Below are 27,119 nucleotides of genomic sequence, written 5' to 3' on the forward strand. Positions count from 1 at the left end.
TCCAGCCATCCTCTCACCCACACTGTTTCCTGCTCCCTCCTCTTTGCCTTGCCCGTGAGGTACTTCTGTCATAGCATCTAGGATGTTTTCATGCTTGTTGGACTGCCTCCCTCTACTGGGCTGTAAGGATTTCAGTTAGGAATGTGTTCATTTTATGTGGCAGAAAATCCAACATATAGGGGCTTATAGTTCCCATTTAGCAAGAGGTGAGGTAGGCTGTTTCTAGTGTGGTTCACTAGCTCAGTAGCATCCGGGAAATGTCTGCATTCTTTCATGATCATTTCCTCATGGCAGCAGCATGGCCACTGTAGCTCTGGTCATCACATCTGAGTTCAAGGTATAAAGTCCCTTTTTAATTATCAAAGCAAAGGCCTTGTCAGAGGCCTACACTTGCATCTCATTGACCAAAAACTATGTCAAATGGCCACTCCTAGTCGTAAGAGAGGCAGAGAAAGTGGGTATTTTGCCAGGGACTGGGTTCATTGCCACCTCATATGAAACCAGCATAAGGTAAGCAGGGAAGGAGAGAAGATAGATATTGAGTAGGAGACAAGCAGTGTCTGCTAGTAACCTAGAGAGCAGAGACCATGTATTAATTGCTCCCAGAGTCTCAGAATCTGAATGCTTTATAATTATTTTGTATTGTTGCCTTGCAGGCAACGTACAGACATATGCACATACAGAAGTTTTTTTCAAACACAGTATACTGTACATACTATTATTAATTTCTTTTTCACTTAATAAGATGATGTAAGTCATCCAGATCATTTTTAATGACTACATAGTAGTCCATCTTGGAGAAATCCCATAACTTACCCAAGTCCCTATAATTAATCATTCAGCTTATTTTTAATATTTCACAATCATAAACAGCCCTGTGATTAATAACCTTGTAACTTTAATTTTATGTACATTTATAATTAATTTCTTAGATTAATTAGATTAATTAGATTATGCTGGGTTAAAAGCTATACCAACTGTTAAAGCTTTTGATACCAAGTTGACTCCAGAAAAGTTGTGCCAGTTCTACACATCCTCCAAGAGATTTTGAGAGTGCCTGTTCTCTTACAAGCTTGAGTACTTTCCTTGCTGATTTGATAGGAAAATTGCAAAAAATAGAGGTTTGCATTTTCTTTGATTACAGGTGAGGTTAACATTTAACATATATATGTTTTATATATATATATATATAACATTTAACATATATATGTTTTATATATATATATATTTTATTTATATATATATAAAACATATATATATATGTTTACATATATATGTTTTATATATATATGTTTATATATATATATATAAATATATATATATTTGCATTTTCTTTGATTACAGGTGAGGTTAACATTTAACATATATATGTTTTATATATATATGTATATATATACATATGTATGTTTTATATTTATATATTATATATATATACATATATATGTTTTATATATATAAACATATATATGTTTTACATATGTATATATATATATATATACACACACACACATTGGGCATTTGTAATTCTCTTTTTAATTTTCCATTCATTTCTCTAACTCATTTAGAAAGTTGAGGTATTCGTCTTTTTCTCATTGGATTGCAAAAGCGCTTTATATATTCAGGAGGCAAGGAGGTTCATAGGAGAAGGGTGGAACTGAGCTGGATTTGAAGGCTAAATAGGACTTCGCTGGGCGGTCAGAGGGTGAGGAGGGTGTTCTAGGTATAGGAACAGCATGTGCAAAGGTCCAGAGGTGGGAAACTGTGTGTTTGGGGACTGTGTTAATTTCATAGGGCTGCCATTAAAAAAAATCATCACAGGAGGCTCAAGAGGGAGGGGATATGGGGATATATGTATACATATAGCTGATTCACTTTGTTGTACAGCAGAAACTAACACAACATTGTAAAGCAATTATATACTCCAATAAAGAGATATATATATATTTTTTTTTTATGTTGGGGGTAGGAGTTTATTAATTAATTAATTTATTTTTGCTGTGTTGGGTCTTCGTTTCTGTGCGAGGACTTTCTCTAGTTGTGGCAAGCGGGGGCCACTCTTCATCGCAGTGCGCGGGCCTCTCACTACCGCGGGCTCTCTTGTTGCGGAGCACAGGCTCCAGACGCACAGGCTCAGCAGTTGTAGCTCACGGGCCTAGTTGCTCCGCGGCATGTGGGATCCTCCCAGACCAGGGCTCGAACCCGTGTCCCCTGCATTAGCAGGCAGATTCTCAACCACTGCACCACCAGGGAAGCCCCTTGATATTTTAAAAAATTAAAGTAAAAATAAAAAGTCATCACAGGGACTTCTCTGGTGGTCCGGTGGTTAAGACTCCGTGCTTCCACTGCAGAGGGCATGGGTTCGATCCCTGGTCAGGGAGCTAAGATCTGAGAACCTGTGTGGCCAAAAAAAAACCCCAAAATTTATTTTCTCACAGTCTGGAGGCCACAGTCCAAAATCAAGGTGCTGGCAGGGTCATGCTCCCTGCCAAGGCACTAGGGGGAGAATCCTTGCTTGCCTCTTCCAACTTCTGGTGGTTCCAGGCATCCCTTGGCTTTTGGCCAGATAACTCGGGTCTCTGCCTCCATCTTCACATGGACTTCTTCTCTGTGTCTGTGTCTTCTCCCCTTCTGTTTCCTATAAAGACATGTCATCAGATTTGGGTCCCACTCAATTAAAGTAGGATCATCTCATCTAGAGATCCTCAATTACATCTACAAGGACCTTTTTCCTAAATAAGGTCACATTTATGGGTACCAAGGTTAGGATTTGGACATATGTATTTGGGGGCTACTATCCAGACCCTTTCAGGGACCTACCTAGAAGATGTCTGATATTACAGGGCAGCAGAATACGACTCTGTAAAGGAAGAGTCAGGTGCTGACTAGGAAAGGCCTTGAGCCAGGGAGTTTGAAGTGAATGGGGAACTGTTGAATTTTGAACAGTGGGGAAACACGATCAGATTTGCAGTCTGGCAGTCATGGGGAGAGAGTGTTGGAATTGTCCTTGTAAGAGTTGGTGAGGGTGGGAAGGTGGATAGGGAGTGGGGATATTTCAGGGTATAGGAGGTAAGGAGGAAGAGGGAGGAATCTGGCCCGACTCCTAGGTTTCCAACTTGAGTGATCTGGCCGACTAACTTCAGGAAAAACTTGGGTTTGAAGTTCCTGGGGGTGGAGATGTCCAGGAAACAATCAAAGAGATGGGTCTGCAGCCCAGACCTCTCCCTAGAATATAAATAAAATTTGGGAGAGGGAGTAAAGTAGAGGTGACAGAAGCCTGGAGAACACCAATTTTTCCCCATCATTTTATTATGAAAAATTTCAAACATACCTAAAAGTTTAAAGAATTGTATAGTGAACACCCATGTACCCACCATCTGGAGTCTATAATTATCATTTTTCTCCACTTGCTTTATCACACATCTGGCCATCCCTCTGGACATCATCAACCCATCTTGTTTTTTATGTACGTCAGAGTAAGTTGCAGACATCAATACATTTCACTTCGACACTTAAACATTCATGTCACTAACTAGAGTTAAATATTTAGTGAAATGCACAAATCTTTGATGCGGTGTACTATCTGACGAAGTCAGTGAACACATCCGCCTGTGTACTCCAAATCCCTGTCAAGATACAGAACATTTCCATCACCCTAGAAAACTCCCTGTGCCCCTTACAGTCAATTCCTGTCCCTACCTGACCCCCAGAAGCAACCACAATTTTCTTTTTTTTTCCAAGCGTAAATTAAATTTGTCTGTTCTAGAACTTCACATAAGTGGGCCATACAGGATGTGTTCTTTTGTCTGGCTTCTTTCACTTAGCATAATGCCTGTAAGAGTCATTTCTGTGTGTCTCAGTATTTTGTCCCTCTTACTGCTGAGCAGTATTCTATTGTAAGGATGTATAGGGAATACCAATTTTTAAGGGGTGGGCGGGGAAAGAGGATTCCACCAAGGAGACTAGAAGGAACAGTGAAGACCGTAGGAAAAGCACCCAGATAGAATGTCAAGGAAAACCATCTGGATCAGTTATAATTAGGTTTGACTGCATATAACGTAAAAACTAAATAACAGTGACTTAAATAACATAGGCATTTTTCTTCTGTCATGTAAAAGAAGTCCAGAGGTAGACATTCCTGGGGTGGTATGTTGGCTCACTGTGCCGTCACGGGCCCAAGCTCCTAGCTTTGTGCTCAGCTATATTCAGCACTGGCTTCTATCCTCAAGGTCCCCTCATGGCTCAGTATGGCTGCTGGAGCTCCAGCTCTCCTACCTGCTTTCCAAACTGGCAACAGAAGGAGGAAGCATGGAGAGAGGGGAAAAATACCTTCCAGTGAAAACAATCTCAGCAACTTTCTTCAAAGTTCCACACATATCCACTCAACATCTCATTGGCCAGAACTTCATCACATGGCCCACACCACTAGGAAAAGCAGCCTTTTAGCTAGCCACGGAGCACACTGCCACTCCAAAGATAGTGAGATTTCTGTTACTAGGAGGGGAAATGGATATTGGCTGTCAGCAGCCTCCTCTGCCTTTTCTCTTTTGACACCTGCTGGCCAAGCCATGGTCCACTCAGCCTTCCTGTCTGTGGACCTGCACAGACTGAAGGCTGTGCTTGGCAGATTTCCACCCTCCTGAGTCCCCAGGGCTCCTGCTTTCTCAAAGGGTTGGTTTCCCTGTCTTCTGTATCCCTTTTCCTGGTAGGATTCCCCGGGGTCTCTGGCTGGCTTCCTGGGCTGTCAGGGTCTCCTGGAGGTTGGAATGAAAGGGACAGTATCCAGGAACATTTGCAGAGAGCTCTGCGGGCACTCTCCTCCACGCCCGGGCACCCCGCTGTTGTGGCTGGCAGCCCTCTCTCCCCTCCTTGGTCAGCCTCCCCTGACGAGGGCTGTAGAAGGAGATTTCCCTAGAAGATTAGTGAGATTCAGAGGGGGAAAGATGGCATTTGGAGACAGACTTGCATTCAGATCCTTTCTGTGCAAATCTCTCTGAGACTCAGTGACTCTGCCTGTGAACTGGGGATCGTGAGAGCAGCCTCTCCGATGTGGCTAGGTTGAGATGTGGGGTCCAGGGGCACCACTCTGATAAGGATGAATTGGGCACACATGGCGGAAGGCTGGCAGAGACCTTCCCACCCTGCTGTGACCCAGGCAGCTGCAGACTGTGGTGGAGTCAAGCCTCACCACTTTCCCTGTGGTCCCTTCTCCCCTTGCCCTTGGGAAATATCCTGAGAGTGAAGGCTCTGGTCCTGTGACCCCTGGGAATTGGTCAGTGTCCAGGAGAATCAGCGGGGCCTGCTGGAATCTGAACGGATGGCCAGGCCAGTATTCATCAGAGTTCACATCCCCCGCTTGACTCTAGGCACCAACAGGGCAGCCTGGAGCCTCCTGGAGGAAAGACCGCAGGTTAACGTGGTGTTTCGTTCCCTCCTCGTGCTTCTCCAAAGTGAGTAGGTCTCACCGAACAGCCGGGCTCCCTCGCAGTGCCAGACTCGGGCAGCCCGGATGCTGTGGTTCCTCTTCCTCCCTCCCAGGATCACTGGGGGCACTAGAGGGCCACGCACTGTAGGAGTTCTGAGCTGGGACGCCAGGGGGGACACTGTGGAGGAAGTGATATCTGAGCAGATGATGGGACAGACCCAGCCAGGGGTGGAGGTGGGGGAGGGTCCCTCACACAGCTGTAGGAGAGACCCCCACTGGGGGGGTGGAAATAGCAGAGTCGGCTTACCCCCACCTGCTCCTGAGACAGAAGCCCTGTGTCCTCCCGGCAGTGGGTCTTGTTTCCCGGGTGCCTGGCACACACACGTCCCAGTGTCTGGACGGCTAGGTCCTGTGGTTCTTCACGTGCACGCCTGTCCTGGGGAAAAAAATAATAGCTCACGTCCCTGACAGCTTAATGGGCCGTCAGCACAGGACTGGAGAGGAAGTCGGCAGGAACAGGTGCAGCGAGGCTGGGGGACGCTCTCGGCTGCCAAAGGGGCAGATTGGACTGAGTGTGGCCGTGGCCGGGCGCCCTGGTGACCCGTTGACACCATTCTCAGGCTGCCGGCGGCCCCGGGGGCTGGTGTGTTGTGACAGGAGGAGGAGCCAGGGCCCCCGCTGAGAACTTGGCTCAGGCCTCAGACCTGAGAGGGACGGTGCATTCCTCTGCCCATTCACTCACTCCACACACGTTCCCAAGAACCTGACCCACGTGGGCCGTGGCTGCTGGGCACACAGCGATGGCTGTCACCCAGTTCCCGCGCCAGGTGCTCAGGGACGAATGGACAGGATCACTGGGGGCACTAGAGGGCCATGCACTGTAGGAGTTCTGAGCTGGGACGCTGGGGGCGGGGTGGGGGGGGACACTGTGGAGGAGGTGATATCTGAGCAGATGATGGGACAGACCCAGCCAGGGGTGGAGGTGGGGGAGGGTCCCTCACACAGCTGTAGGAGAGACCCGCACTGGTGGGGTGTGATGAGGGCCTTTCTGAGATGCTGCCTTGCGCCCCCATGGACCCGGCCTGCTGTCCAGGAAGGGGGTGTCTGGGTGGGGGCTCTGGCCCCTGAGTGGTGCTGGCAGAGCCGATGGGGTTGACGGCAGCTTGACTTCCCTGTGGCTGTTTCTTCCCTCCTTTTCCCAAGGAATCCTACATTGAAATTACAGAAATAAGTGCCGGCTTTCGAGAAGTCTGCTGTGCAACCGCATGCCTGCCAGGCCCGGCCGCCTTCTCGCCCATGCTCTGCCAGCCTTGGGCTCTGACCTTTGCGGAGCCTTGTTCGAGGGGTGAGGGCTCCCTCGGGTGCCGTTCCTCAGCCCCCACCCCGAACCCTGCTCTGCCCCCCGATCCAGGGATGGGGCTCAGTGTACAAATGGTACCCAAAGAGGAGGGGCTCAGGAAGTGACATCGCTCGGCCCGCCCGCACCTCCTTATTCCCTATAAAAAGCAAAATGGTGACTCAGAGAGGAGAGTTGGAAGCGTCCTGCTGCCTGCTACCACTGTTAATTTTTAGACTTGGAATTAGGCAGGAGGCAAAGGAAACAGCAGCTCGAAATACGCGACTGACATGCTATTAAGCCGGTGGCAATAGCGGAGGCGCTCCCCGTCGACTCCCAGCGGCCCCCGAACCGCAGCGCCTGGTGCCTGCTGGCGCTCCGGGCCGCGCAGCCCTGCCCGGGCTGGGCGTGGATGGTGCGGCCCGGGGCATGGCAGCTGGGGACCGCCGCCGGCGCCCACTGCGCTACCAGTCCCTGGCAGCCCTCGTGGAGGACTCTCAGTGGCCTTTCTTGTTCCTTGTCTCAGACTTCAGCTACGGGGCAGACGACTACGACGGAGAGGGGAATGAAGAGCAGAAGGGGCCCCCGGAGGGCTCGGAGACCATGCCGTACATCGATGAGTCGCCCACCATGTCGCCCCAGCTCAGTGCCCGGAACCAGGGTGGCGGGGACAGCATCTCCCCCACCCCACCTGAGGGGCTGGCACCTGGGGTAGGTACACCTGCTTTTCCTTCTGGGTTTGGGAAGAGGGGGCTTTGGGGGAGGGGGGGCAGGCAGGCATGGGTGTCGTGGGCCAGGCTCTGCTTGGAGCGCTACTGGGGTGCAGGACTCGGGAAATTTGGGCTTGCTCTTGGTGCCCTCATCATCTCATTCCGGTCCTGGGCCTCTCAGATTAGCCCCCGCCCCCCGCCTGCTGGTCTCTCTGCCACTGCTGCACCTACCCCTGCCTCTTCTACCAGCCATCTGCTCCCCCTGCCTCCTGGACACCTCACTTGCTCTTTCAGCTTTCTCTCTCAGTTCTTCTCTAGCAGGATGGGACCTTGTGGGAGGGAACAGGCTCTCCGCTCTGGGCCCGGGCTGGGCAGTGGCTGCATATGTGAGTTGTGGGCTATAAACGCACAGGTCCCAGCTCAGCAAACCAAGGCTGGCCTGGGCGCGGCAGTGGGGGGAGTGAGCAGCTCCTGTAGCATTCCCTGAGGACCCAGGGCCCCGTCCAGCCCTCCTCTGTTGACTCTGGAAGGGAATGAGCCGTAATGGTGTCCACCTCTCCTCTTGTCCACCGATGAGAGCTCTGCTCCAAAGAGAAGCATTTTACAAGCAATATTGAGGATGTGCTCTGAGACAGGCGGAGGGATAGAGATGCGAGGAGGTTTGCAATCCTTGTAATTAATGCTGTTCCTGGGCCCAGAGACCAGCTCTGTCCGTGCTCAGCTTGTGCGAGTGTGTCTGAGACACAAGAGCAAGTGAGACAGAGGGATTCCTGGGGCTATTTTTCAGAAATTGGGAAGAATCAAATTTCTTCTTGGGCGGGGGGTGGGGGGTGGCTTGGATTGCTTGGTCCTGCTTGGTAGGGGGCTTGTCCAGGTGTGTTTTGTAGGGGGGAGTCCCCTTTCTTCCCTCTAATACCCTCGAGGAGCAGTCACTGAGTTGCTGCGAGATACTTGTTTCTCTCCTGCAGGGCCCAGCACACACCCACTCCAGCCAGGGGACTGCCTGGACCCTACCATTTCTTGCGAACCCCCTGCTTCCTTCCCTCCCAGCCTCCTCGGCCACCCTCCACCCCTGCGTAGAGCTCTCACCCCCTCTTCACACAGCCGGGTGGCTGTTATAGCCTTTGGCAACAAGGGCCTTGGCAACCAGCTTCCCACTTGGGGGAAGCCACATTGTTGCCATGGCAACAGAAGCCTAGGCAGAGCTTACCAGCTGCCAGGCAGTGCAAGTTTGGGAAGGGATGGTGGGGGCAGGTGGGAGGTGGAAGTGATGGGCAAGGGCATCGATCAGGTTCAGGCCCCCCACAGCTGACGTTCTGGGGTATTGTCCTGTCGTCCTAAGGAAGGGTGGCAGGTGAGAGACAGCCATCTTGGACCTGCGGGGCAGGATTCTTGCTACTGATGGAGGAGAGGGTGCTCTGGGACCTGAACTGACTCTAACCAGGGGAAGCAAAGTGACAGCTCTCGCTTCCCGTCTCTGCCTTTAGGTCTCTGACCACAACAGGGCTTAGAGACATCCCCCTCCCATCCCGGAGACTCAGCTATTACCCCTGTGAGCTGGTGCAGAAAGAGTCACTGTAGGACTCAACACAGCACCAGGAATCCTGGCTGAGAGTTGAGAACGTGTGGCCAGATTAGAGCCACTTGCTGAAGAGAAAAGCCATTTATTTCCCTTTCTCCTCTGCCTTCCTCCTTGCTTCCTGTCCTGTCTCCTTCCCTCATCACATGACCACCTTGCTGGAGTGCTTTTTGTCCATCGACTTTTAGGTTCCCCGGTGAAAGGTACTCAGGTGCTTTCTCTAGTGAAACGGGTCACAGGCATAGCAGGGAGATGCCCCCACCTGGAGCTCTGAGGCTTCGGGGCAGGGACTTCCTTTACTACGATGCTGCCCATTTTGCTTGGTGACTCCCAAGGGAAGAGCTTGGTTTGAGGACTTTGAAATCCAAGAGATGCTACAGTGACAACTGGCCAAAGTGCTTGCGAAGCCCATGATTAATTTTTGCACCATTGTCTAGAAATTATACAAGGTAGGGGTGGAGAGCATTAATCCAACTTGGGGATCCTAGCAAAGATTCCAGCCCAGTGTACCCGCTGCCTGCCTACCTTCCCTCCTGAGTTGCATTTCTGCCCTCTCTGCTGTGTCACTGGCCCCATCTAGTGGACTCAGCAAGTATTGCTGTGTACGTTGGGGTGCTGGAGAGAGTTGACACACCTCTTCCGGAGTACTTGAGGGCTGTTTCAGTTTTTAAAAAAAAAGGAAAGAAAAAGAAAGCCAAGGTTTCTGCTACTTGGCTCTGCTCATTTGACCAGGCAGGTCCCCTCCCTGCCAGGCTTCCTGTTGGGGCGTTGGGAACCAAGGGGACTTTTGGACCAAATCAGATGATTGTTCTAGATATTCAGATATCTACCCTCTGGCAGCCGGATATTCCACACCCAAATGTGCATCCAACTTGTTCCTGGAAGCCCAAGGTTTGGTCTTTATATTAGGGTTCTCCAGAGAAACAGAACCATTAGGATACAGCGAGAGAAGGATTGATTTATTATAAGGAATTGTCTCACTAGATTATGGAGGCTGAAAGGTCCCAAGATCTGCAGTCAGCAAGCTAGAGACCCGGGAGAACTGACAGTATAGTTAGTTCCAGTCTGAGTCCAAAGGCTGGAGAATCAGGAGAGTTGATGGTGTAAGCTCTAGTCCGTATTGAGTCCAAAGGCAGGAGAAGACCTATGTCCCAGCTCAAAGACAGGCAGAGAGAGCGAATTCTCCCTTATTTAGCCTTTTTGTTCTATCCAGACCTTCAACTGATTAGAAGAGGCCCACCCACATTGGGAAGGCAACCTGCTTTACTCAGTCAACTGATTCAAGTGTTAATCTCATCCAGAAACACCCTCACAGACACACCCAGAATAATGTGTGGCCGAACGGCTAGGTATCTGTGGCCCCGTCAGGTTGATGCCTAAAACTAGCCCTCACGGTCTTACTCTCCCAGCAGCTCAGAGAATGGAAGGGACGTGAGCTTTGCATAGATGAACATGTTCTGCTCTCTAGCTGTGGGACTCTGGATCAGTGTCATAACCCCTCTGAGCCTCAGTTTCCTCATCTCTAAACAGGACTAATCACCTGAAGGGTTGTTGAGAGGACGGACTGGGATAGCTCAGGTGAGGCCTGCAGCGCTGGGCCTGGCTCACTGTGGGTCCTCAGTCCTTGGCACCCAGGGCCCACGAGACTCTTCTCACCAGCCATTAGAGGGGCGGGGAGCCCAGAGCACTGCGAGGACCTGGTCTAATGAAATATTTGCTGGACAGCAACTGAATCTGCTTTTGCAACCTCCTTTCTGGGGTCAGATCTGTCCTCCCAGGTGTGGTAGCCCAGATGAAACCGGGTCTCCGGTGTTGCAGGACAAATGCTCTTCACTCCCCAGAACGCCCTGCAGCCTCACTCTGCCCTCACCTTAGATGTGCCCCAGTGTGCAGCCCAGCGAGGTATCAGGGTGAAATCTGAAGGCCCGCCCTGCAGACCCTCACTCTCCCCAAGCCCAGGCTGAGTACAGCTCCCTCCGGTGGCTCAGTTCAGCAGAGAGGGCCTGCTTTCACCCTGGGAAGGACGGGCGGGACTCGCCATCTCACTGACAAGCGGGGCACATGTTCCCCTGCCAGGACCGTGGTCATTCAGAAAAGCGTGTGCCCCACAAGCCATGGACTCCTCTGACTCCCCTCTCGGGAGGCACCGTGAAAAGGGGCCACAAGGCAGAGAGAAGATCTGGTTGTTGTCTCAGTGCCACCACTTCCTAGCTGTGTGACCTGAGGGATTTCACTCATCTGAGCTCCAGTTCGCTCATCTGTAAAGTGAAGATACTGAGAATTTCCTCCCTCCTGACCTCACACAGCTCTCGGGAGGCTTCTGTGAGATGCTGCCAGTAAAGTCTGCACATGTTAGTACTGCACTAACTGCTGAATTGAGGAGTTTAGACTCCAGACGGCAGGATAATTTAAAGATAGGTGGGGGAGAGTTGAGATGATCACCGCTGTCATCCTCATCTTCCCCCCTCCCCCGCACAACCCCCCCTTCCTCACAGCTACTTAGACTCACCTTGAGCCTTTTACATGGGGAGCCAGAGATGTACTTAAACTTGGTCTTTCTTTTATTCTTTTTTTTTGGCCGTGCCTGCATGTGGGATCTTAGTTCCCTGACCGGGGATCGAACCCGTGCCTGTTGCATTGGAAGAGCAGAGTCTTAACCACTGGACTGTCAGGAAATCCCTAAACTTGGGTCTTTCTGACGCTGGAGTCTGTGTGGTGCTCCCAGGTCCCCTCAGATACCACCTCCCTTGTGAAGGTTTTCCAGCCCATGGCTGAGCCCTCCACTGTCTGGGGACCGTGGGGACAGTTACTTGTGGGGCATGTCTGCCCTGCGAGATCCGGAGCCCTGATCCCCGATCATCTCCGGGACCCGCATCAGCAGCTCCCGGGCACCTAGGAGTATTCACCCGGCGTTTATGGAATTGAATCAAGTAGCACTGGGTTGGCCAGGGAGCAGAGAGGCAGGGCAGATACAGTCTCAGGGGATGAAGCTAGGACGAACTGCTGCCCCCTCTTCCCTTCCTGGTCCCTTCTGAAGCCTTGGGGTTTGGGATCTGAGGTTGCAGGACAAGGAGGTCGCTTCTAGGTGAAAGGAAAAGCCACGTGGCAAGCCGGGAACATCTGAGATGGTGTCCCGGTCTGCTCTCTTTGGACGGCGTTCGAGGCCTGGGCTGGGTGGGTTGGCCGCTGCCCTTTATCTTTACGCCTCCCAGGAGTTTCCAGATGCAGGTAAAACCAGAGACATCTCTCCTCAGGTTGCCGACCTCCTGCCTCAGCAGCCTTGCTCCCCATTGCCCCCTTTCTGGATCTTGGTCCCCACTCCAAAGAGGAGGAGCTTGCCTGGCTCCCACTACGTGCCAGGTGCTTCATCGCCACCTATCCCTGCAACCACTGGGAGAGCCCCCCATTTTGTAGATGAAGGAGCTATGGCTCAGGGGGTTCCTTGGCTTGTGTGAGTTGAGGGGGATGTGAATAGGAAGTAGGGAGACAGTGCCCTGGTTGTGGTCCTCAGCCCCTCCATGGCTGGTGCTCCCTGGCATTTCTGGCTCATCGCCCCCCCTTTCACACATGGCTGGGATCTGGGCTTCCCTGACTGACCACACGCAGCCGACCTGGAGCATCCCGTAGTGCTCACAGCCTGCCTGGGATCTCCCTCTCCCTGCTACTGTGCTGTGTGTTTCCCATCAGCCAGTAAGGCGACTTCCAAAGCAACATGTATTCGGTGAAGGTTTGCTCATCTCCTGCAGGTCCCAGGGACAGTGGATAGGAGAGTGAGCCAGACCCATTCTCTGTCCTTGAGGTTCGGGAGTCTTTGGGGGTGGGGCAGGGAGGCCAACCGACCCGCCTAATCGCACCAAGAGGTGTGAAATTGCCCCTGAGAACGCCTTCAGTTTGAGATGTTTGGCCACACAGGTGAGCCACCAGGGGGCAGAGGCTGGATGTCCCCCTGGGCTCTGGGTTCTGCCAGGGTGCAGAAGGGCAGGGAGCATCCCAGCAGCAGGCTGGCTCTTACCCACAGACTCTCTTTTCCATCCTCCTCACCTAGTTCCTCCGCTAGTGGGTGCTAGCACTTTCTTCCCACGATGATGCTCTGATGATGCCCTTGTGGACCTTCCTCCCACAGGGTTATGGGCTGGTTGCTTCTGTCTGAAAAGCCACACAGCCCCCCTCCTGCCTATGTGGCAGAAAGAAGAGAAAGAAGAGAAAGGCTTCCATAGCACTTACTAAATGCCAGGCACTGTTGTAGCACTTTATAAATACTAACTCATTTAGTCCTCGCCACACCTTGGGAAGTAGGCACCGTTACTGCCCCATTTTACAGATGTGAAAACTAAGGTGCAAAGAGGTGACATAACCCACCTGAGGTCCCACAGCTGGTCAGTGGTGGGTGCTCACCACCGCTGTTCTCTGCCACCTCTCCAAAACAGGGACCTCAGTGCCCTTGCCTTATGTCTTTCTGGTTCTGTGATTTTGGATAACCTGTAGAGTCTTGGTCCCCTCAGCTGTAAATAAGGATAAATACCTCCTATCTGGAAGGGCTGCTGGGAGGACCGAGTGACACAGTGCCCCTGGCACTGGCCCCTGGGGTCAGTTCTCATTGGCCCAGGGTCTGCTGAGCTCCAGAAAGGTGGGACTTGAGCTCCTACCAAGGAAGTTGGAAGGGCCAGGGATAGGCAGAGAGGAGGGAGAGGGGGCTCCAAGCCAGGTCAAGGCCTGGAGGTGAGAACGCACCTGGCCCTTTCATGGGACAGCAAACAGCAGAAGTTGTTGTCAACGGTTTGATCAGTTGAGTCATCAGCAAGGGCCCCACTGCCCTTGTTAGGGCTGACTTGGTGGCTTCCTGCTGGGTACAGAGTGAGCAGTGTTTTAGAAACAGTAATCTGATGTCAGCAGGAGGGATGCACTGAAACACTGTCTGGTCACTCCCTGTAAAATTCTTCAATGCCTGCCTGTAGCGATGCTGTCAAGGCCGTGCCTGACCTGACCACTCGACCTCTGCCTACCTCTGCAGGCTCATTACAACTCCCCAGCTAGACTGTGAGCTCTGCCACGGAGCTTTGTCACTTTTGTACCAAAATGTTTGCTCACTGCAAACTGTAGTGCCAAAACTGTGCCTGGCACATAAGAGATGCCTAGTAAGTATTGGTTGAATGGATGAAGACTTGCCACCCAGACTGAACTCATTTCATTATGCCTCACGCTATCCTGTCTGCCCCTGAGTCCCCCTGGCATGGCTAATCCCTGTTCATTTTCAGGTAGAAGTTTTTTTTGTTTTGTTTTGTTTTTTGCGGTACGCGGGCCTCTCACTGTTGTGGCCTCTCCCGTTGCGGAGCACAGGCTCCAGACGCGCAGGCTCAGCGGCCATGGCTCACGGGCCTAGCCGCTCTGCAGCATGTGGGATCTTCCCGGACCGGGGCACGAACCCGTGTCCCCTGCATCGGCAGGCGGACTCTCAACCACTGCGCCACCAGGGAAGCCCCAGGTAGGAGTTTTAATGTCACCTCCTCTGGAGAACCTTCTGTGACTCTCTACTTGCCCAATTATAGCACTTACCACACTTCTTTTTTTAATTTCTTTATTTTTCCTGATTACATCACTGAAAATTCTAACTTTACAGAAACATATAATATGGAAAGTGAAAGTCTCCTTAAGTCTCATCCTACAGAGAGAATGTCTGTTAAGAGACATCTTCTTTTTCCATGTGAGATAGTACATATATATATATATACACATATATGTAAAAAGTACATTTTTCTCTGTGTATATATTATATATATACACTTTTTTAAAAAGTGGGATCATACTATTAATACTGTTATGCAATTTTCTCTGGTTATTTAATAAGTCTTGGACATCTTGCATATCAGTAATTAAAGACCAACTCATTCTCCTTCATGACTGTATGCAGTGTTTCTTTTAATGGTTGTACCATAATTCACTTAGCCAGTCCTCTTCTGTTAGACATTTGGGCTGTTTCCAGTCTTTCACTGGCGTAACCATCATTGCAGTGAACATCTTTGTACAAAGATCTTTGAGTCCTTGTAGAAATGTTTTTGCAGAAAAGTTCCTTAACGTGGAGGTGCTGAGTCAGAGGGTGAGAACATATGAAATCACAATAGCTTTTTCCACGTTATTCTTTCTGGAAGAGTTGTACCTTAGCCCCAGAGTTCTGAGATCGTGCCCTTCCCCTGGCCCTGCCTTGGCTCACGGTGGTCAGTCTGTCCCCGAGACCATCAGCCCCCACGGAGGTAGAGACAAAGCGTCCCACTTGTGGCTGTGTCCTGGATGCTAGCACAGCACCTGGTGCATGGTGGGCAATGAATAGATGCTTGTTGATTGAGTGGGTAAGGGAATGAGGGGTTGGAGAATGAGTGTGAGAGAAGGCTGTTGGGTTTGGGGAGAGTAAACTGTTGGTGGCTTCGAAAGCTTGGATTTGGTGGGTGTCTGAAATCTCAGTCCGTGCCCCTTGTTCGTGGGGGAGTGGTTCCCGCCCACTTCTCCAGGTTCACCACCTGCCCCTTTTCTGTCCTCCAGCTGTGCTTCCTGGGGTTCCTTACAAAACATTTTCCTCCCTTTGCCTGGAAATGCTTCCCCTTTTTAAGATGCTGCTCAGAAGCCACGCCTCTGTGGAGCTTTACCTCGCAGGCAGGGTTAGTGCCTTTGTCCTGTGTCCCCACTGTGTTGACCAGTGAGAACACTGCCTCATTTGTTTATATGTCCTTCACCCCCTGTGGGTTGAGAGCATTCTAATGGCAAGGCCTGTGTCTCCCAGGTCTGTGTATTTGTAATGCCAGGCCTTCTCTGGGTTGAATGAACAGATAGATGGACAGGCAAGATCAGGAGTCAAAGTGGAATATTATTGCGGTTATGTAGGTGTGAGATTCTACAAACCTTGGTTGGGGTGGCGGCTTTGGAAAAGGAAGAGAAGGAAGAACCAAGGGGACTTGGTGAAAGGGATGTGGGGCCCGAGGGAAGGAAGAGTCACAAGATGGCGGCCCCGCCAACAGAAGTGGAGAAGCCAGAAGGGGAGGCCGGTTTAGGGAGGGGGAAGGGTCGTTTGGTCTGGAGATGTGGAGCTGAGGGGCTGCTCATGGGACTTCCAAGTGAGGAGAACCAGCTGACAGCACAGATGTCACACTGCAGCAGAGCAAGATGTTGGAGCTGCAGATGGTGACGGGCTGCCGTTGGCCTAGCAGTGAGAAGGGATGAGTTCTCCAAGGATAGACAGCAGAGGGCTGCGGCCTGGTCCGAAGGGGTGATTCCACACTTACAGGAGGCAGGAAGAAGAAGGGCCAGCCGGAACCAGAGCGATCAGAGGCAGCATCAGCACGGACACAGAAGCTGAGGGATTTAAGAGCAGCCAGACTGCAGAGGCTGAGGAGCAGAGAAGGCGGCCTCTGACTTTGGAATAAGGCAGTTTAGAGGCCTTTGGAGCAGCTGCTTCTCTGGAGAGGAGGGTCCGGAGCCAGGCCAAAGCAGGCAGAGTTGTAGAGGACGCAGGGAGGAAGCTCGTGTCCAGGGCATTGGTAGGGGAAAGGGAGGAAGCACCATTGGGACTCGTGAGTCACTTCCCTCCAGGAGCAGAACTGAGTGGAGTCTGTGTGCCCAGTGGAGATGGAAGGGCATTCAAATTACTCACTGGAATTTCCAGCCAACCCGGGTGGGGTGGAGTGGAGATGCCTTGGATGTTCAGGGAGCAGCTTATGAGAGCTTTCAGAGTTTGGAAGAAGTGGGTGTCGACACTGCTGTGCTAGGTAGGGGCATGGGGAGTGAAGACAGGGGTACTCTCGGAGACTCCTGAGGGCCCCTCATGTTCCTTTGGGTGGGGGAAGGGACACTGTGCCGGGGGGGGGGTCCCTTGGGCTGTCAGGCCCTTCTCCCATTACACCTGCTTGTCCGACCGGAGCGGGCAGCCCATGCCGTGCACTCGGAGCCTGCAGGATGGGAGACAGACTGGCACAGAGCCCCGGGCTGGCACGCTTGTGCCCTGGGGAATGCCAGGCCTGGTTTTTCCCAAGCGCTGGGAACAGCCTCACCCGCCCAAACCAAATGAGGAATTGTGGCTGAGAGGGCCCTTCAGATCTACGCCAGCTATTTATAACCCAGCCCAGGCGGGGACAGGGAAGAGCCAGGGATGAGGGAGAGGGCGGGTGTGGGGTGGGCTGTGCCTCTGGGGAGCCCCATCAGCCCTGAGGCCCCAGAGAACCTACCCCAAATCCCTCGGTCTGCGTTTCAGCTATGGTGACAGGGAGAAACCTTTTACTGGTGAGGACAGCTCTAATAGAATGGCAGGAGCCCCACCTAGAGCTCAGAACCTCCACAGACTTTTCTGGGGAGTTGGGATAAGGAACCACGTCCATTCCTCTCCTTTTTCCCTCCTCGCTCTTCCTCAACCCTCCACCCAGCTTGGAGGCTCAGCCAACGGCCCTGTTCTCAGCTGAGGTGCCCAGTGGGAAGGAGAGGTGATGACCCCAGGTGGGCCTAGGATGGCGCGCCATTAACCCCCCCTTTGGAATGCATTTCCAAACGAGCTCCAAAGAGTTGGGCTCTTCCCCCTGTGGCCATACAGTTGCCACCTGACAGGGGATGTGGCGTGTGCATAAGGAGGCCGGTGGTAGACACACGAGGCATTAATGGACAACTCAGACACTGTATCATTAAGAACCACACTGGCTGGTCTGGCAACTGTGTACTGGGAGAGACACTTGTGAGCTAGAAGCATCAGGAAGATTTTGAGGAAATCCCTGACTAGAGACATGGTTTGGGGGCTGGTGGGAGATTGAGAGGATTGGCGTGAGTGGGGCTGGAGCTTCAGGGCTCATTACTCAGAATCCGGAGTTTTCACTTGACCTGTCCGGCTGGTGGCACGTATTATACAGGTTTATAAAGATAAGTAGTGGGCTGGTCGTGTGTGAAGCTGAATTTGATTCCAAGATGCCAGGTCCAGTGATAAAATGGGACAGAGGTGATATTCAAGGAACAACCCCCCCCCACACACACACACCTCCCAACCTTCCCTCAAAGAAACACAACCAACTGCAAGAAGGCAGCAACCTTGTCTGTGGGCCTGATTCAGTGCACGGATGTGTTTCATTGAGGCTGCATCATGTTTTGTTTTTTAAATATAATTTATCTGCCATCATTTTTAAGTTGAGAGCTATCACCTAACATCCGGATTCCAGCTTCTCTTGAACAATCCAAGATGGGGCAACCTTGAGCCTGCACTGCTCCTGGCAGCCAGCAGCTGGAGCTGAGTGACAGTTTCTTCAGTTCACCTGGTCCCTACCTGGCTCATTTCACTAACTAATCTTACCTGCACCCTCTTGGGTGCTGGAGTTGGCAACCTTTGCCCTAGGTGTTGCGAAAGAGCTTTTTCCAGCTGCTGCCCTTAAACTCCACCCCCATGAGAGTAGATGGATTACATCTCTGGATGGGGCTAGGGGACCAGAGTTTAGCTTCTGTAACCATGGAAGAAGCCAGGGGAAGCAGGCTGGGGGTGGGCAGGGCTGGCGTGCTCCTGGTCCTGGGTTAAGTGTACCCTCCCCTGTGGGGCTGGTTCTACTGGGCCCAGGCCCCTCTTGAGGGAAAAGAGCTCTGAGGAGGTGTGGTGTTGCTAATCGGCAGCATCTGTGAGTAGGAGGTGTGGCACCTCCGGCTGCCCAAGGCGGCCCAGCTGCAGCCCCTGGCTGGCACTTGTGCTTTCGTGGCGAGGCAGGTCAGGCCTCCTTTGCACAAAGCCTTGTTCCCTCAGCCACGGTGGCGATGGAAAGAAACTATGGTTTCTCACCAGGGCTTGGCCTCCCTTCCTCAAAGGTGTCAGAGCCTGAGGCGGAAATGAGAAGGGGCTCGTAGGCATCCCAAGGTGACACCGAGATTGGCCCGGGGGCCCGCGAGGCTGTGCGGGCAGCTGCTCGTCCGCTCCGCCCCCGCCTGCCCGCGGGGCCGGTGAGGGGCTGTAAATAAAGCCTGTCTCTGGGAAGCGGACCTCCCCCTGCGCCCGGCCCGGCTGCGGCCTCGTCGCCCCTCCTCCGCGCTCCCGAAGCCTCCGCCAGCCGGCTGGCCCGGCGACCGCAGAGAGGGAACGGCTCCACCTCACCCGTCGAGTCGTGCATTTCCTGTGTCTTGAGAGCGAACGCGAACCTCCGCGTCCAGGAGGGCGGGATCTGTGGGGCCGGCGGCGGCGGCGGCGGGGCGCCCGGCCGGGCTGGGAGCGGCGGCAGGGAGCGGGGCCCCGCCTGCCTGGAGAGCCGGCGCGCACGGCAGGAAGGGCCGCGGCGGCCGGCAGGGGCGCGCGGGCTCCGGTGACAGCCCTGGAATCGCGGCGGCGGCAGCGGCGGCGGAGCTCCCCGCGAGAGGCGGCCGGGGCCGCACGGACGCCCCGCTTCCCCTTTCTCCGGGAGGACCTGGAGCCGGCGGGCGGGAGAAGGCTCATAATGGAGCCTTTCATCGGCAGCCGGTGGCCGGGCGCCAGGACGGACTCCGGGGAGGCCCGCGTGCTGGTTTAGGCCTGCCCTGCACGCTCTTCCCGTCCCCGCCTGCCGGCCTCGCTCCTGGGCGCCGGCGGCCACGGCTGCCGCTGCCGCTGCTGCTGGGACCCTGCTTCCTGTTTGCCCTCCGCGGCTCCCGCTGCCATGGAAGAGGAAGAGGAGGCGATAGGCTTTTTGGACAAGGTCCTGGAGGATGAAGATGTGTTTCTCCTGGAGGAGTGCGAGCTGGGAACCCCGACCAGCCCCGGCTCAGGGTCCCCATTCTTGGTGGCTGTGAAGGTGGGAATGTGACACGCCCTGGATGCTTGTCGGGGGAGGGGGCAGGGCTCGCAGCTCTGACTGCCGAAGTCTGTGCGGCAGAAATGGCTGATTTGTGCACAAACCTTGTGGCCGAGTGGAAGCACCTCAGCCTGAGAGGGGCTGGCGCCTGCCTGCCAAGGGATGCAAGGGGCTGTGCTCTGGGCACAGCTGTTCCTGGGGGAGAGGCGCAGTGCCCGCCGCCTCCCCCTGGACCAGTTGTCCTCAGGGGGAGTGGCTGCTGGCTTTCCCCAGGCCAGTTGTGCAGAGGGCTTTCTCTGGCAGTGACGTGAGTCCCCTGGTGGGCACGCCAGTGGTGTCAGCCTGCTGCCCCAGAGGAGCTGGTCGACGTGAAACTAGGAGGCCGTAATTCCTTGTTTCCATGGCAGCAGTGGGATAAGTGCACTTGTGAAGTTCAGGCCAAGGGAGCCACTCTCTTCCAAGCAAGTGGAATCTGGTGAATCTGGGCTAGGGCATGAGAGCATTTGGAGAGATCGAGAGCCAGAGGTCCCTGAACTTCCTTGAAGGGAAAGAATTGGATCAGCCGAAGAGGGGCGGTAACAGCTGGCTTGGAGGCAGGAGCCAGGTGGCTAGGCACTTTACCCAAGGTGGGCATAGGCAGGAAGCATCTGCTGGACCCCAGCCCACCGACTCTGGGGCTGTCTCGGCAGCAATGCCTCTGTTTAATCAGAGAAGTTGCCTCAAAGGTAGAGCAGGAGGGGAGTGGTTGCCTCAATCCCCTTCTCTTCACGCCCCCCCACCCCGCCCCAGGGGCCGGGATTCCACTTGAAAGTGCACCAGTGCTGCCTAAGGCATGCGCACCACACCGTCCTTCCTTTCTTTCACCTCTAACCTCAGTGTTTTGCTCACCTCCTCTCTGTTCTGTGGCTTGAAGGGAGGGCCAGTGAGAACGTATGGCAGGGAGTTCACAGACTGCAAGCCAGGCTGCCTAACAGAGAGCGCCCATCTTGTGGGGCCCGAGCCTGTCTGCCCTGGCAGCACTGCACCCCAGAGGGCATGGTGCACGGAGCATTGCTCTGGGCAGGAGGCTGTCGCTGAGCCTCTCTGGGCCTCTTTGTCCCTCCTGTAAGATGGGGATCACTGCCCTGCTCCACCCGTGCTACAGTGTGGATCAGAGGAGGAGCTAATGGAGGTAAAAATAGACTGCAGACCCACGGGTAGATGGCTGATGTGTGGAAGGGGCGGAGCAGTCGCTGTAGGCCTGGGTGTGGGGCAGAGAGGAGCCGTAACGGGAGGCTGGCAGTGGCTGGCGCCCCAGCCCTGGTTTTCTCATCTGGTGCTAGCTCTGCACACTGGGGTAAGTCACACCTCTCACTGGGCCCCCAGGGCCTTGCCCTTAGGGTCTGCCCAGCCATCCCAGGAACAGGATGGGGAAAAGTCTGTTTATGAGGCAAGAGCACCTGCTGGGAGCTTAGTAGTAGTAGTGTGTGGGGTGGGATCTCTGTGGGTTCCTCACGGCCCTTCTCCGAGACACCCTCCCCAGCACAGATGGGGTTCCACTCATATGCTGCCTTATGGGTCCTCCCTTACTCTGGACCTCTAGTCTGGCTTATACCGGGCTAGCCCCTGTTTCATTCTGTTTGGAACTCTAGACGTGTGCCTCTCTCCTCCAGGGCAGGGCCCTCTTGTTTTCATTGTGAACGCTGCGCGGTGCTTGGTGTGTGGCTGGTGTCCAGTGGATTGGTGGAATGAGTGAGGCTCCATGGGGCCCACACAGGGCGTACCATGTCCCTGGCCTTATTCCATCTCAGAGGTTTTCTAAGGAGGAAGCACACGGATACCAAAGGGGCTTGGGTGTACATCACACCTAAAAATGCTGTTCCTCCCAGAGCCCTGTGAGCGCCAAGATGGAGTCTTCCTCTCTGCCTCGCCGCCTCAGTGTTCCCGGACCTGTCTCCAGCACTGGGGGGAGGGCCCCTTTCCTGAGTGTTGGGGGATTCCAAGCCCCCTGTCCCAGCCTGAACACGTCTAGGATGCCCTTCTCCTCTACCAGGCTTGGCCATCTATAGAGGGAGAAGACGAACAGAAAGCTCATTGATTCATTCAACAAACACTGTCAGGTTGTGTTCTATTCAAAGCAGGCTGCCTGGGGGAGGAGACAGGTGAACAAGGCTTGGTCCTTTCTCAGAGAGTTCACAGTTCAGGGTAAGGGGGCAAGTTCCCAGATAATAGGAACATAATGAGAAAGTGGGCAGGGCCATGAGAAGGGTTCTGATAAAAGGGTACTAAATTCAGAGGAGGAGGGACCACTTCTCGTTGAGTCAGGGCTGGACTGGGCGCGTGTGTGTGCACGTGTGCGTGGGCATGTGCACATGTACATGTGAGAGGTCAGGGCTCATTTCTGGAGGGTGTGCTCCTGTCCTGGGCTGTGGACTGGGCATACTCCTGCATGGTAGACTCTTCTTGGTGGCTGGTAGAAATCCAAGGCAGTTCTCTCTTTGCTATTACTTCAGGAGTACTTACCTTACACAGCAGTCGTGTTCCTGAGCACATGTCCAAAGGCCAGTCCTATAAATCAATCCTGTTTTCAGTGTGATTTCCGAGATGCTTCGTCTTCCTGGGGGACAGATGCGAAGATGGCAGCGCTTTTCTCCAGAGCTGGAGCTGGAGCTTGCTGTGTGTTTCAGCCCACACTCCCCTTTGAGGAGTTAATGGTCTATAAACTGATAATAACGTGAATACTGATAGCAGCATCACCTCCCCTCTGTAAAACGTTGTGTACGTCCCCCACATCTTTCATAGGATTCTATTTAAAGGTACCTAGGGCTGATAGGGGCCTTGCTATATAAAGAACTCATTTGTCAGGAATTTTGAAATCCTTTTGTAATGCAGATTAACCCTTCAGGTTAATTCTGTGCCGATTTTTAATGGATTATCTGAACAACCTGTGTTTCTTTTTCACTTGGCCAGGTCTCCGCTCCCTCCATGTGCAGTGATGGCCATGCCTGTGTCCCCCACTTAGGTTTTTTTCCCGAAGTGTGGGCCACATATGAGATGATTTGAGGGATGATTTTAGGTGGCACCTGGATATATATTTTGCCCTTTAATAGTTAGGCGTAAATTTTAATGTATCTTAGAAAAAAATAGGGACGTCACTGGTGGTCCAGTGGTTAAGACTCCGCGCTTCCGCTGCAGGGGGCACGGGTTCCATCCCTGGTCAGGGAGCTAAGATCCCACATGCCGCGTGATGCAACCAAAAATAAAAATAGAAAAGTGACTTGCACGTCTTTCCTGTGATTTCAAATATAATGCTTGGGATAAAGCTGTGCTTTTAAGAAGCCAGTTGTTGTGAAGAACAGTATTAAGTAAATAATAGTGCCGGTGGTACGTATGACAGAACTGCAAAGGTGTGGGATGTGAATAGCTGAACTCTGAAAACACTGCTGGACCCCATGGGACCTGCCTGCAGCTTCAGACAGCAGGGAGCCCAGAATATGGAGATCTGCCCTTTAGGAGGGTCCCCCAGCAGTGCCCACCCCACTACCCCCCCCCCCCCACTCTCTATTCTGCTGAGGAATTAGCTGAAAGAGACCTCCCTGGTGCCTAGGGCTGGGGAGAGGAGAGAATGGCTGGAGTTGAGTCCCTGCATCGACTCAACTCAGGGAGGGGCCAGCTGTCCTGAAGCTGAGGCTGATACTTGGCATGGACGTAGCGCCTAGACCCAGTGGCATCTGCTCTGACCAGACCCCCCCATCCACGGGGTGTTCCTCGCAAACTGGTGTGGCCCATGGACTGAATTCTACTGTCTGTGGAGCTGCTTGGCCTAAGGCTCTGAATTGCAAGTGGCCCTGCTTGTTCAGCCCACGTTGTTGTCCTGGAGGAGGTCAAGGCTCCTGGAGAGAGTCTTGACTTGGCCTGGAACCAAACCTTTGGAGACTTTATTTAGCCCCGACTGTAGAAGACCAGGCCGGGCCAGAGCCAGCTAAGCCTTACTTGCAGATACTGTCCCTACCAGAGTGACTTGACCTCTTGGATTTGGGGCCTCAGGCTGACACTTTCAGCCCAGCAGATTATGTAAAATACTGGGCATGAACGAGCCCCCCGTGGCTGCTGCATTTCGTAAGCTCCACTTGGGGAGGAAGTGGGGACAGTGTCACTCAGATGGCAGCTTCCTTGTGCTGCGGGACTGGCAAGCAGCGTGGCACGGGCTCTGGGGGCCCTGAACTCCAGAAAACCCCTCCCTGGAGATTCTGGGTGTGTGGGCACCTCTGCAGGGCTCTTTGGGGGCAGAGACTGTCTCCTTCACTTGTCTTCCCAGTGCCGGGCATGTGGTGGGGAATGAGTGAATGGATGTCGAGCCCTGGTGTTTTATGGGATGATAATAGCTCCAGGAGGATTGAAGAAACAATTGTGAATTTCCAGATATTCCAAGCCAGGGACAGGTGGGGTCTGAGGAAAGTGAAGATGGACGAGGTTTTGGGTGGTGACTGACAGCAGGCCACCTGTTGGTAAAATGCACAGAATTTAATTTCACATCCTTTCCCATCACCTCCACCCCCACGCCAGCCAAAATGTCAGGGCGAATGTGGCCCGGAGTGGGGACTCTTGGGGGTGACTACTTACTGCCTTCTGGGGGGTTCTTTCAAGATTGGACTCTGAGGTTGGAGTCTCACGAGGAGCGGGTCCTGCTGCAGTGGACCGTCACGGGGCCTGACACAAGGGTCTGTGCTCATGCCAGGGCGGGTGAAGGCTTGGTGGGGCTGTGAGTCACCGCGTCTTCACCCTGGTCCTGGTCCAGCCAGCTCTACATTTAAGCTCACGTTGTGCTTAAGTGACTTCCTTGAGAGGGTGTTTGCCAGGCCCTCAGGCAAATCCCCAGCTGGCAGGGAACGGGAAGGGAATGGGGCACAGGAGGGGAGCGCGGGCCCCCAACGTGGAGGGCGAGTTCCCATTTGTCAGGCTGGGGAAGCAGCAGGTCTGACCTCGACCTCCACTCCCACCTCCAGGGCTGCGAGCCCTGCTCCAAGCTCCGGTCTCGTTCCTTGGAGGGGGTGCTGCCTGCTTGCGATGCCCACAGCTCTGGGCAGCTGGCATTTTCCACTCTCTGTGCCTCAGAGGGATAATGATAACACCTTCTAGACTGTGGGATTCCAGTGAGTTAATCCACGGAAAGTGCTTAGAACAGTGCCTGGTACTTGTGAAACCATCAATAAATAACCATTGTCTCTCCCTAAAGCTTGGCATCCACACTGGTCTCCTAATGCTGCCGGAAACAAATTACCACACATTTAGTGGCTTAAAACAACACAGATTTATTCTCTTACAAGTCTCAAGGGTCAACAGGGCTGCATTCCTTCTGGAAGCTCTAGGGGAGAGACCCTGTTTCCTTGCCTTTTCCAGCTTCTAGAGGCCCCCTGCATTCCTTGGCTCCTGGCCGCATCCTTTGTCTTCAAAGCCAGCAGTGTAGCATCTTTCAGTCTTGCACTCAATCTCTCCCCGTCCCCTTCCGCCTCTCCCTCTCCTTCTGCGGGCTCATAGCCTTTTCTCTTGCCTGCCTCTCACAGGACCTTTGTGATTACATAGGGTCCACCTGATCATTCATTCCCAGGATAATCTCCCCACCTAAAAATCCTTAACTTAATCAATTTGCAAAGTCCCTTTTGCCGCATAAGGTGACATAGTCACAGGTTTTGTGGATTAGGAGGTGGACATCTTTGGCAGGACCTTGTTCTTCTATCACAGGATCAGATTACATTTCAGAGACTGGGAGAGGCAGCCTCCAGCACAAATTGCTAACTAGTTTGCTGATGGAAGGTCAAGGGTTAAGTCCTTCACCTGGGGAAAGGGCAGGAAAGCCTGTGAGAACATGCTGGGGTGGCCATGCAGCAGGGGGAAAGCAGCTCTCCTTCGGACGTAGGAGATTTCTGGTAGCTTCAGACACTCTCCCAGCTTATGCTAAGGGTGTGCATTTGATGCCCAGAGAGGGATCTGTTTGAGATTCCAGTTAAGCATCCAAAGCTTGAGAAAGGAACAGGAGAGTGAGGAAATCATCAGAGCAGTGGATGAGACGAGAATTTGGTGTTCGAAGACCTTCAGGGGAATCCCAGCTCTGCCACTTTCTGGCTGTGTGGTTCTGGGCTAGTCTCCTCCCTCTTTGAAATCTTATTTGCTTGTTTCCATTCTTATAATGGAAAAATATAGTACCTCCCTCAGGGAGGTATTTGAGAGAGGAATGAAGCTAAATGAGAGAGTGGAAAGGACTTACAAGGCGCAGGTGCCCACATGTTCGGGGCATCACGTGGTGCTGGGCTTTAGGGGTGTCCAGAGGAGTGTGACGCAAGTGCTTCAAAGACCCTACAGAATCACCGGGCAGGTAACAAGACAGGGCGCGCGTCAGGTGCTGCGGCGGTGCCACAGATTCTGACACGAGGGCTGACCCTGCAGGCCAGAGGCTTCAGCTGTGTCTTCAGGAGAGAAGACCCCATGTGGGAGAAGGCATTTTAGGCAGCAGGGATGGCGAGAACCAGAGTTCAGAGGCTGGAACATTCCTGGCATGTTGGAAAGGCAGAGATCTGATGGCTGTTGGGGAGATTGGACAAGTAGGGGGAGGCACTAGGAGCCATTGCAGGTGTTTAAGGAGAGGATATGCTGAACCCGCATCACACTTTGTAGTCATATATTTATATTCACTCGGCTTTTGTGTTTTTTTGTTTGTTTTTCAACATCTTTATTGGAGTATAATTGCTTTACAATGGTGTGTCAGTTTCTGCTGTATAACAAAGTGAATCAGCTATACATATACGTAAATCCCCATATCTCCTCCCTCTCACGTCTCCCTCCCACCCTCCCTATCCCACCCCTCTAGGTGGTCACAAAGCACCAAGCTGATCTCCCTGTGCTATGTGGCTTCCGCTTTTGTTTTTTAACGTCTTTCTTTCCCACTAGATTATAAGCCACATGAGCACAGGGGCTATTGAATGCTTGTTTCCCGTTGTATCTACAGGGTCTGGTGGGCATTTGTTGAATGAATAAATAAATGAGTGAAGAACCTACTTGAGTCCCCCAGTAATCACATTTTGCAGCATTGAGTCTTTGACAAGCCTCAGGTGTAGGGTGGCGTTCTGGGAAGGTTCATCTGGCTCTGGTGAGTGGAGCGGAGGCAGGAGAGAGCGGCACTTGGAATCCAGTGGGGAGTGGGATGCTGTGGGTCTCTACCACAGCAGAGGAAAGGGTGGCGCAGAGGGAAGAATCCTTGCAAGAGATGAGCAAGGACACTTTGAAGAGCTTGGGGACTCAGTGTGGCAGAGGAGGGGGAGAGAGGAGGAAG

At 53.0% G+C, this 27,119-nt stretch overlaps 1 protein-coding gene across 4 annotated transcripts in view; it reads left to right on the forward strand.

The window, feature by feature from the left end:
- ABR (ABR activator of RhoGEF and GTPase) overlaps nucleotides 1–27,119 on the forward strand; it is a 178,512-nt gene that overhangs the window by 78,593 nt on the left and 72,800 nt on the right. For 3 of the 4 annotated variants that reach the window (XM_059997397.1, XM_059997400.1, XM_059997398.1), the window contains exon 2: nucleotides 7,285–7,469. In XM_059997397.1, coding sequence (XP_059853380.1) covers nucleotides 7,285–7,469 — 185 coding nt within the window. Of the gene's footprint in view, nucleotides 1–7,284; nucleotides 7,470–19,332; nucleotides 19,814–27,119 lie in introns of those variants that run through there. The other variant, XM_059997399.1, reaches the window with a different exon arrangement.

Source organism: Delphinus delphis, chromosome 19 (genome assembly GCF_949987515.2).
Source record: "Delphinus delphis chromosome 19, mDelDel1.2, whole genome shotgun sequence".
Lineage (NCBI taxonomy): Eukaryota > Metazoa > Chordata > Mammalia > Artiodactyla > Delphinidae > Delphinus > Delphinus delphis.